At 35.4% G+C, this 12,477-nt stretch overlaps 1 protein-coding gene across 1 annotated transcript in view; it reads right to left on the reverse strand.

Moving 5' to 3' along the window:
• Positions 1 to 12,477, reverse strand: part of Cngb3 (cyclic nucleotide gated channel subunit beta 3) — a 148,158-nt gene that overhangs the window by 51,611 nt on the left and 84,070 nt on the right. The window contains exons 7-10 of the mRNA XM_074066994.1: positions 9,934 to 9,984; positions 8,130 to 8,216; positions 4,095 to 4,159; positions 3,235 to 3,357 (exon numbers count right to left, since the gene is read on the reverse strand). Coding sequence (XP_073923095.1) covers positions 3,235 to 3,357; positions 4,095 to 4,159; positions 8,130 to 8,216; positions 9,934 to 9,984 — 326 coding nt within the window. The remainder of the gene's footprint in view (positions 1 to 3,234; positions 3,358 to 4,094; positions 4,160 to 8,129; positions 8,217 to 9,933; positions 9,985 to 12,477) is intronic.

Consider the following 12,477-nt stretch of genomic DNA (forward strand, 5'->3'; position numbering starts at 1 on the left):
AACAAGTGTATGAAAAAAGTTCAATAACATGAATCATCAGGGAAATGCAAATCAAAGTCACGTGAGATATTATTTTACCCAGTTAGGTTGGCTATAATCAAAAGGACAATTTTTATTCTGTAAGACACCTCCATACTTTCTTTCATTATGGCTATACTAATTTACAATCCCACCAAAAGTATAGGATAGTCCCTTTTTCTCCATATCCTTGTCTTTTTTATTACAGCCATTTTAACTAGGTTGAGATGATACCTCTTTTTGGTTTTGATTTGCACTTCCCTGATAATTAATTCTGTTGAGCACCTTTTCATATACTTTTTGACCATTCATTCATATATCTTCTTTTGTAGTTGTTTCCTTTGCAGGGCAGAGCTTTATAGAGTAGTGTAAACCCACTTGTCTATATTTGCTTTTGCTACCTGTGTTTTTGGAGTCATTACCCAGACCAAGGTCATGAAACATTTCTCATATGTTTTCTTCTAGCAGCTTAATAGTTTAAAGTCTTACATTTATATCTTTAAACCATTAGAGCTTATTTTTTGTGTATGATATAAGACAATGGTCTACTTTTTCTTTTGCATGTTGACATGTAGTTTTCCCAGCACCATTTATTGAAGAGACTATCTTTCCCCATGGCTACCAGGGAGAAACTATTTTGCCCTTATCTCTAGTTTTGTTGAAGAGCGAGTATAAGCAATAATAGGAAGGACCAAGGGTTTTTGCTAGTTGAGATAAGGATAGCTATACAGGGATTTTACTTGCATTGCTTTCCTGTACATAGGTGTTACATTCTAAATTAATTCTTCTCAAACTAACCTTTTCTCTAGTTCCTGGTCTGCCTTTGGGGTTTTGACAGGGTTTGCATCAATTCTGTAGATCTCTTTGGTATTTTGAATATGTTAATAATATTAATTATTCTAATCTATGAACACAGATGTCTTGCCATTTATTTGCTCCTGCTTTAATTTCTTTCATTTTTATTTTATAGTTTTTCACATGTAAGTTTTGGACCTCTTAGCATTTTGTTTCTTTTGATAGTTTTGTAAATAGGATCATTTAAAAATTTCCTTTTTGGATAATTAGTATAAGATGATACTGATTTTTGTATCATTTGATGAATTTTTTGACAAATGCCTGTGTAAACCAAACACCTATCAAGATACAAAATATTACCATAACGTCAGAAACTTCTCTTGGTCCTTTTCCTAGTAAGTCCTTATCCCCAGTGCTCAAGAGGCAGCCACTGTTCTGAGTTTTTTCTATCACATAAATGAAACCCCACAGTATAGACACTTTTGTGTAAGAGATCTTTCAGTCAGCATAATGGTTTTGAGAGTTATTCATGTTGTGTATCAGTAATTTGTTCCATTATATTGCTGAGTAGTATCTTTTATAGGTATATAGTACTGTTTAAAAAAATCTATTCATTTATGAAAGAATATCTAGGCTTTTTTAAGTTTTTTGGTTATGAACAGAGCTTCTATGAATATTCTTATACAAGCTTTTTCTCTGGATATGTATTTTAAATTTTCTTGGGTAAATATCTAGGTTTGGAATTTTTGAGTTGTAAGGTGCATACAGGTTTAGTTTGAAAAGTAAATGCCTGATCTTTCCCAGAATTGTTGTACCATTTTGCTTTCCTGCCAATGTATGAGAGATTTAGTAGATTACAACAATTGATGTTGTCAGTTATGATGGTTAATCTTGCTTATCAACTTGACTGGGTTGAGAAGTACCTAAAAGATCAGTAAAGTGTCCCTGTGGATATGTCTGTGAGGATGTTTCAAGAGAGGATTAAATAAGGAGGGATGACTTGGATTGAATGTGGATGGCACCAGAGACTGGATGGAATAAAAGGGGAAAAAGAAGAGAGCCCGGTAGTAGGTATTTTTCTCTCTCCCTGCTTCCTGGCTACCATGAGGTGAACAGCCTCCTACCAACTCCCTCCAGCTGCCATGATATTCTGCCTCATCTTGGGCCCACAGTAATGGAGTCAGTCTACCATAGCCTGAAACTTCAGAAACTATGAGCCAAAATAAACCTTATCTCCATTAAGTTGTTTCTGTCAGGTATTTGTCACAACGACAAAAACTCTAACATATCAGTCTTATCACAAAACTTGGCAATATCAACCTTTTAAATTTTAGCTATAGTGATGAATGTGTAATTTATTTTCTAAAATTATTTGCATCAAAATAAATGCATACATAAGCTAATTCATGTTCTAAAGATAATTACTTTTTAATCAAATTTGGTTATGAACTTAAAGGGTTGGTGATTCAGAACTAGATTTCCTTTGTGTATGTCTTCACAATCAGTGGGCCTTCAGACTATAAGTTTTATGAAATCAGTTCTGGTTAAAAGTTCAAAAAATGTTATAATCCTTTTCACATATCCAACTTCTTCTAGCTAGTGTGTAATTTTATAAGATATTTTTGCTTTCTTTGCTGTATGGTATATGTTTTCTTCATCCGAAGTCTGCTGTGTGTTGCCCTTCAGAGCAATGCTGGGGCATCCTTTTTTCCAGTAGGGAAATCATCTTACAATCTGTTCAATGATATTTCACTGGAGCAGAAAGATAGTGTAGTCAACTTTATATCAGGCGCTTGTATCTACCTAAAGGAAAATTTGCTGTTAAATATCCCAGTTGCCATTACTGAGTCCTGATTTTTTTGCACTAAAGTTTCCAAATGATCTCTTTTATTCCTGGGATACTTGCATAAACCTAATTGTCAAGTTTTATTTATATTCCTTGCTACTCTTTGTTTGTGGTTATAGCTGACTCATAAACCCATAAAACCCTTCAGTAGTAAACTAATTAGCCACTGCACCTGCCCTCTAAATTAACATTGTTCTTTACTAACAATCAGTATTAGAGTTATTAAAAGTTGCCTTACTACTCAGTTATCTAAAGCAGATGCTTCCAAACTTTTTTGATAATCACCTAGAGTAAGAAATACATATCACAGGCCAACCCAGGACATACACACACACACACACACACACACACACACACACACACACAACACACCCCAACTATCAGACAGACTTTGATATTTTCTATTCTATACTCATAGTCACTTAAAAACATTGTTACATACTAAAGAGGTTTTATGGTCTATGAATTGATAGTAGTAACCAATAGTTAAAAAAACATTGATTTAATAAAATTCACACACTGAAACAGAAAATTAAGAGGAATAAATAAAAGTTTCTTTCAAAATTACAACTTACTTGTTTCCTTTGCCATTATATACCCATTTAGTTGTGCCAATTCCTTCATAGTTGGAGGCCCAGTAATAAATACAGGCATTAATGTGCAAAATAAACAGCAAGTATCCAATTGTTCGAATGACTCTGTCAGGGAGAATAAATGCAAAGGAAGGATTCATGTGGTTTCTGGAATACAGCCTACTTGAACATTTTTTTCTTTTGCTCTAAGTCTCCACTGAATCCCCTTGTTTTAGATTTGCCAACTGCTAACTCTCATTAGTACAGTAGAAAGTGATGGTACCACTGCATGTAGTCTGGCTGCAGTGTCTTGACTGGGACTGACAGAGTGTAAAAATTTTATTTTTCCTTTCTTTTCACAGATGGTATGAGTCAACTCTGTGAAAGACATGCCTCAAGGGTCATCTCTTGATTTTTGAGTCACATAAAATATGCCATGCTGATTTAACTGGATATCTCTGAAAATCTCATGGGACTTGCTGCGATGAACTGTGACTAGAGGTCTCTGTGCAAGAGAAGTTCATACAGCAAAGAGTGAAATTTTAGATTATGAGTGAATGAATTGCATGAGAGAGATAAAAAGTTGACTTACAAAAGAGCATGCTAATCTGTACTGCTTTGAAAGAAGGAGGTATTGAGTCTCATTTTTCACTCCAGTGTTTTCTAAAATCTGTTTTGACTTTTATATCTTTATGTCACTTGAAATATCAAAATCTCCTTGAGATCATATCCTTATACTTTATTTAGCCAAAATCTGAAATTATCACTTGTCTTGAACAGGGTGACCATTTTCCCCCAAATGCTGACTAAAATGTTGTACCATTGCTTTCTCAATTTCTTGCAAATATAAGGTGATACGTTACCTGTAGACATGTGCCTTGTCCATTATAGACTCTAGGTGATGATTAAACTCAAAAAATGAATAGTACTATGTAGGAAATAAGCAAAACAAATACAAAATATGTTAGCTTCAGAAATATCTATTTAGACAAAACTATGTAAAATAGAAATCATTTCTTGGTGGCAGTAATTGTATCTGCATGCTTTTATAAAGTTGAGGTCCCGTGCAGTGGTATTTTCCTCTGGGCAGCATACTGCCAAACCTCTAGTGTTTCTTGATTTATTTACTTCTACCTTCTAGTTATAATCTTATTTGTAGTGATTGTTGAAAATCAATCATACTGTCTTTTTCAAAGTGTGCGATAGAACTCTATTTCACAATAATTAAAATCGCACTCCCCCAAACTTAAGTAAAAGAGCAAAAGTATAATGTCATACGTTGAAGTCATAGATAGAAACATCATATTGCTCAACATTAGCATGTTTTTAAGCAAGATCCAGTAGACATTTATTTTGACAAAATTGGAAGTCCAGTAAGTGTTGGCATCAGCTAGCTGTTGATGTTATCCAAAGGTACAATGAGTTGATGTGATGTAATCCAGAGTTGCCATTTCCCTCTAGGTTCTTTCCTGCTTATTTCTATTTTTATCTCAGCTCTTACTGCCTCCATGCTTTCTTGCCCCTCCTCTCCTCTTCCTCCTTCATTACTGTATGCATTGTAACACAGTACTAAAACCATGAATCCCAGAACCAAATGCCAGTTCTATGCTGCCACTTACTGTGTGACCTTGGAAAAGTCTCTTACTACTTCTGTATCTTGGTTGCCTCATCTGTAAAACATACAACTAGAGGACATGCCTCCTGAAAGAGTTGTGTGCAAATGAGTTAATTTATTTAATGAATTTGGAATTGTAGGATCTTGTAGACATAAGGGACATTAGAGATTGCTTAGCTCAAAATTCATCCAATCTAGAAATGACTGCAATAGAACATTTGGGATTAAAGATAATATATGAACTATCAATAACTTTTAAACTAGAAGTATAACAAATGATTCGCTTTTCTAAAATTCCTGAGTAAGTTAAGAGGAAACCTCTCCATTTTACTCTGACTCCTTTCAGAATGAAGAACATCCCCTTATCTACCTACTTCTCAATGCAGACTCTCTCCCACTGTGTACGATCCTCCTCCTTCACAGCAGCCAGGGACTTGTGCCTTGGTGGGCTTTCTAACCCAGTTACTGAGATCACATCCCTGGGCCAGTTTCCTCAGACTGGCTGCCCTTGGTGTGGAAGTAGAACTCCACAAGATCCAACTTTCCTCAGGACAGCGAGTTGGGTCACACATCTGTTTCCCACACAGTGCCACATCTCACAGACACTGCTGAATTGAATTATCTATAGCAGTGTGTAAATGTTGGAAGGTGTTGAGTATAGCATATTTCATTTCCCATGAAAGCATACTTCTATTGAGAATTAAAACAGAGAAGAGCTCAGGAAAGTCCTTAGTATACATTCTTACTGTCTTCTGCTTCTGGATATTATCCTAGAGGGGTCCAGGAGACCAAAGGGGACAAGGTAACACTGATGGTGCCATCAGAATAAAGCTATGAACGGTGTATTCACAAAAAAATAAAAATCCTGAGTAAGAAAATATCCCTCAAATACTCTGATTATAATAATTTCAGGATGTGGTAACTTGTTTACTGTTCTCTTAATAGAAGTTTGTACAAAGGGGCAATATTTAAAATTTAGCCTAAGAGAAAATTTATCATTCTTATTTTGTTTTCCTATTTGTAACTTGAAGACAGATAAATGATAAATATTTATCCTGGAGAATTGCCCACTCAAATAATACCCTTATAAACAAGTGAATTATAGGAATATAAGGCTAAGAAAGCCTTATCAATGATGAAAATCAATGTTGACTTTCATTATTTCCAATATTTAAAAAACCCTGCTCTCCAACATCTTAAATCTATAGAAATGGCTTGTGAAGACTTAGCATTTCATAAACTTTTATTATAATGTCAGTCAACTCTTTGATCCATAGGAACTGGTTTTTCTAAAAAATTGGTTATATTGAGCAAGTGCCTCCTGTAACTTCCATGTGAGACCAGAAATTTGATGAGGGATGGCTTGATCCTTGTTACCCTTGTAATGTGTGTTCTGTCTCAATCTGTACTCACATCTAAGTCAAACCAGAAGCTGCTAGAGTTGTGTTGGGTATGTGGATATATGGAGTAAAGACACTTTTAACTTGGAGAAATCGTGAGCATGGAAGGGAAGCCCTTTTCTACCTGATGTTTATCTGCCAATCCAATTACAGAAGAGAATCTGGAGACAGATAAAGTTGTGATAGAGTCCAGATACTGCCCCCCAACCAACCGTGTATCTAAACAGGTATTTTCACTATGCTAATTCCCGCTCTCTTCATCTCTACAATGAAGTTGTTGGTAGGGATAGATGAAATAAATGACTCAAAGTTTAGTGAAGTATGTAGCCCCAAGAGTAGACTAAAGGAATGAGAGCTACTGTTATTCTTGTGGTTAGGGTCCACCAGTGTCACCAGATTATACTATCTTATCTCCTCAAAGTGCAAAAAAGATAATCAACCAAATTTCATAAAATCTTTTCTGTTTCTTTTAAGATTATCTTTGGAAGCACAATTTATCATTGCTATTCTTAAAATTTTATATGAAATTTTAAACTCTGATTCGTCTCAAATTTAGGTACCCAATAAAGTTATGAACTATGAAATATTCATGATTTAGAATCTTTTTGAGTAGGTAATACATTTACATAGTTCAAAATCAATATGAAATACATGCGTTCAAAACTCTTGGTCATGCTTACTCCATCCATCCTTATTTTCCCTCTTTCTTCTTTTTCCCACTTTTATTAGTTTTTTCTTTCTTTGTAGTCTTTTGGTATTAATGCAAATACAGAAAATTTTCATACTTTTTCTTTTTGTATTATAGAAATTAGCATTGGTCTGTAAACTGTTCTGTATCTAGCTTTTTAATCCCTTTTTATTTAGCAGTTTATCTTGGAGGTCTGTTCATATTTAGTAGACAGAAAATTTCGTCTTGCTGGGTGTGGTGGTGCAATGCTGTAGTCCTAGCACTTGGGAGACTAAGGAAGGAGGACCACAAGCTCAAGACCAATGTAAGTTACACAGTGAAACCTTGTCTAAAAAGAAAAAGAGAAAGATTTCCTTTTTATATATCATTTTTTAAAATGGTACTGGGGTTTGTACTTAGAGCCTTGTACTTGCTAGACAGGTGCCGTACCACACCAACCTTTCTTGCTTTATGGGGGCCTGGACTTAGTTCCTCCCACTTACACATGACAGATGCATGCCACAATGCCCAGGTTTTTGGGAATTTTTGTTGTTGAGATTCAGTCATGCTGGCTTTTTGCTTGGGCTGACCTCCAATTGCAATCTTCCCAATCTCTGCCTTTCAAGTAGCTGGGATTACAGGCATGAGCTTACTTATGACTGTACTTGGCCTCTTTATTAATTTTTAAAAAATCTACAAAATACATGTACTTTTAACTACTTCCCTTTTGGTAAACATTTTAGTGATATCCAAGCATGTATGTAATTTTGTGATGCAAAAATATGTTTACATTTTTTCTAGAATTGTAGAATTTTATATGTGTAAGATAACTTAAAGGAAACCTAGCCTAAATCTCTCATTTTATAGTTCCTATTTCAGGCATTAAGTAATTGTTTGATTAAAAAAAAGAGCAAATGGAAAAAAGTTATAAAAGATTCATTTGTAATCATAGTTATATTTCGAAGTACAGCAGTATTGCTATTTTAGGTTATAAAAATACCTGTTTTGACATATAACATACAAGCAACCAGAAACAATTTCCATCAGTAGAAACAATGACATTCCTTTACCCATTAAAAAACCATATCATTGATAAGGGCAGAAAAATGGAAGACAGCTTGAAAAAAATAAGAACATTGGTAATTTTAGAATATTTTAAGCTGCTTCAATTTTTCCATTATTGTAAGGAGAAGGTAGTTAAATGTAGTTTTCTTACCTTTAATATCCTATTTGCTCTAAATATTGGATTAAACCCAAAGAAGAGGTAGAAAACATCAAATGGTATTACTGATGCAATATCCAACTGTTGGAAGAATGTATTTATTATTATATTGTGTTTACATGCTTTTTTGGGCATTGACCATATTTATACCAATGTGTGTAAAAATTGACCAGCCACAATGAATTATTTATTGCTTAATCTAATATTGCCTTTAGTTAAATATGCATGATGCCATTGAAAGGTAAACCAGTGCCATGAAAACAAGCACACTATTTTGTAGCCAACTTCCAATGTATTTCATTCCTACCTCATGCATCTGATCACTCCCTAGGCACTGCCTTTGCTGAAATTTTTGCTGAGCTTGCTCATATAATTCAGTGATGGTCTGGGTGCTAATATTAAAATACATTTTAATAGTCTTTTAAATATGAGACTTTGGAACTAAAAATCAAACCAACTTGTGATTTTCTTTGAAACCATTGCACATTCATTGCAGTAATATATTTTGGGTTCAGATGATTCTCCAGCATTCAGAGTGGATCAGATTGGTGTGACTGATCTAGGTTCTCCAGTGCTTTCTCCTGCTATGTAGCACCATTTTGCTATCAATTTACTGCAATGTAAGTTTTTATCCAGACACTGTGCAGGCTAAGAGAGAGAAGGAAGAATCAGTTCTGTAACTAGAAGCTCTGATAGGAGAAGATGTTGAAAGTACTATGCTATTACAGTAACAAATTTTAAAACTTGTCATATGTTTACATTATTCTGGTCTTCTCTTACCTTGGTAATTATGAAATGACAACATCATTGTTGTAATACTTTCCTGCTTGCAATAGCAAGAAATTATTTAATATAAAATAGGTTATTTATTTTCATTAAATTTTATGTGGTCTTGAAATATAGGGTACATATAAATACTTAAGTTACCTATCTAATAGGGACAATTTGGGACCTAAATCCAGAGTTTTTAAACAAAATTTGAAGTGATGAAATTACTATCCTTGCAGCAGGAGGCTGGAGTTCTTGCATCCAGACTGGGTAATCTTGGATCATCTCCAATCTCTGCTTATTTTTCAGAGTGAAGAAGAAAAGGAGCATTCATAAACAGTAAATTCTTGTCTTTTTTTTTCAGTACTGGGGTTGAACCCAAGTTCTCATGTTTGCTAGGCAGGTGCTCTACCACTTGAGTCACTCTGCCAGTCTACTTTCTTGTCTTTTGCATTTCCTCTTTACACTTTATCATTTTATGGTGATAAAACAAGATGAGAAAAGGATGTTTTTTAGATAGTTCAAATAATTTTTCAGACTCTTACATCATTAGTCTACAGGAATTGGAGACTAGGATTCTGTAACCAAAACAAGACATACTCCTTTACTGATGTTTTAACATAGAATTTAAATGGGCACTTAGTTTGATCTGCTTAATAAAGAACCATATATTGAATTACCCGTTTGCACATACAGGGGAATATATTATAAAGTTATTGAGAAATGATAACTTCAGGTCTTGAACCAAATGTGGTGGCTCACACCTATACCCAGTTGGGAGGGTGAGTTTGAGGCCATCTGCACAATATAATGAGTTTGAAGTCAGTCTGAGCTGCCTACAACCAAAGGGGGAGCCACCCCCAACCCCCCCAAACAAAAAAAATGCTTCAGGTCTGCCTTTGTCCAATAAAACCTCCTCTGTATGAACTTTGTTATAAAGGAAGATGAGTCATTTGTAGAAATGCAACTTAAAGTAAAAATAGTAATGGGTTACTTGAACAGGTTTGAAATTATTTTGTGAGTCACCTACCTGAAATTTTGTAGAAGTTCTGTAATGTCTCTTTAGCTCATTTGAATCTACCTGCAATATATAAAATTTAATTAATTTTAGCCAACTTCATGAATTATTTTCTCATTTTTTTCTTTATAGTTATTTCTCTCTACTGGTTTCTTCCAACCTTAGTCTAAACTATGTGCCACCCTATTACCCATTAAAACAAAAAAACTTCTATGGATTTTTTCTTGTAGTTATTGCCCTACTGTTTGTCATAGTTGAGATTCTCATAGAGTCACCTACATTGCTCTATTCCACATCTTTTCCTTACATTCATTTTTAGCTCATGGAAGTGTGGTGGCAATTTCACTTCTTTCCATTAAGGCAAACAGCACAAAAGATGCAAATAACTTCCTAATTATTACACCCAGGGAACCTTTTCTAGCACTTACATCCTAATATGACACCACATTTTCAAGTAATACATAACATTTCTTAGGTCCTTTATTTAAAGTTATTCTACTTGATTAAATGGTAATCCATCTGAGGACAGGGTTGATTTTGCTTAGCAACTGGACATAACTAGGGCCTGGAATATACTAAGAGTCCAGTAAATATTAATGAAAATAAAGGAATGAAGAAATGAATGAAAAATTTTGAAGCTTTTGACATTTTGGGGAACAGTTTTGTCCTTGAAAATTTCTCTTTCCAAAGAAGCAATTATACCACTCTTGGTTTACTTTTACATGTTTAGGTTGAACTTGTTGGTGTCCTTGGACTCTTGGGTAGCCATTTAAAAGTAGCAGCTGGGAGCTCCAAGATGGTGGATAGGGTGGGGAATCAGAATTCCTGAGCTCCATAACTCCAGAAATCACTGTGAGATGGGATAGCTACACTTGGGTAATTCTGATTGTTTCTAGCCAAAATAATAGCCACCAGCACATTAGGTGCACATAAAATTCAAGGACTGACCCTTAAAACAGCTTTTATTTTATTTATTTATTTATTATTCATATGTGTATACAATGCTTGGGTCATTTCCCCCCCTACTCCCACCCCCTGCCTTACCACCCACCCTGCCCCCTCCCTCTCCCCCTCACCCCCTCCATACCCGGCAGAAACTATTTTGCCCTTATCTCTAATTTTGTTGAAGAGAGAGCATAAGCAATAATAGGAAGGAACAAGGGTTTTTGCTAGTTGAGATAAGGATAGCTATACAGGGAGTTGACTCACATTAATTTCCTGTGCATGTGTGTTACCTTCTAGGTTAATTCTTTTTGATCTAACCTTTTCTCTAGTTCCTGGTCCCCTTCTCCTATTGGCCTCAGTTGCTTTTAAGGTATCTGCCTTAGTTTCTCTGTGTTGAGGGCAACAAATGCTAACTAATTTTTTAGGTGTCTTACCTATCCTCATATCTCCCTTGTGTGCTCTCGCTTTTATCTTGTGATCAAAGTTCAATCCCCTTGTTGTATTTGCCCTTGATCTAAAGTCCGCATATGAGGGAGAACATATGGTTTTTGGTCTTTTGGGCCAGGCTAACCTCACTCAAAATGATGTTCTCCAATTCCATCCATTTATCAGCGAATGATAACATTTGGTTCTTCTTCATAGCTGCATAAAATTCCATTGTGTATAGATACCACATTCTTAAAATAGCTTTTAATTGTACTTAATAGTTGGGAAAAACCCAGCATGGCACAACCCAACAGGGTTTGTCTGCCCTAGGAAAAAAGCCCCCTGGCCATTTCTCCCTTTTCTTTCCTTTTATTCAAAAAGCAGAAGACCCTGAGACATCCTGGACACCTAACCTGTGGAAAGCCTCCCTATGCCCCACCATGCTGAACCCAGTCCCAGTAGGTGTTTGCCTTAAGAAAAGTGGCATACCATTTCTCTCCACTGGTCAGTTTGAAAGCTGCCTGTGTAAATCTGCAGAACCAACTGGTGAGCAACACACACTACACACAACTTCCCTACCTAGCCCCCTGGAACATAATCCAGTGCAGCCCCTAGGCAGATTGAATTCCACCCTGAACAAAACTGAAAAGTATAAACAGCAAATTGTTACCTAATACTGACAGTATGGGAGTATATGTTCTTATGAAATTTTGCATAATACAGCATAAAGTGCTAAAATGTATGTTTCACCCAATCAAAAACCATGATAGATAGTGTGTAATCCTGAGAAAGACAGACTCAATTCCAGGAGTTAAACTTACTTTCAGACATTCAACCTCCTAAGTTGGTTTTAGAATGGGAGTTGCATGTTTCTATGAAATTCAGAATAAGGCATACAGCATTATGAGCTAAAGTGAGTGTTTCCCCAACTAGAAATGGTGTTAGATGAGGGGTAATCCAGTGAAATATGGACTTAGTTCCAGGACTTGATATTACTCCCAGATATTCAACCTTCCATCTAGGTAGGTTAAAGAATGAGAGCTACATGTTTCTATGAAATTCAGCATAATGCAGCATTATGAGCTAAAATTAATGTTTCTTCCAATTAAAAACAGTGATAAATGAGGGGCAATCCTTTGAAATACAGGCTCCAATCCAGGAGTTGAACCTACTGCCAGACATTCA

The sequence above is a fragment of the Castor canadensis genome, chromosome 3, assembly GCF_047511655.1.
Source record: "Castor canadensis chromosome 3, mCasCan1.hap1v2, whole genome shotgun sequence".
Classification (NCBI taxonomy): Eukaryota; Metazoa; Chordata; class Mammalia; order Rodentia; family Castoridae; genus Castor; species Castor canadensis.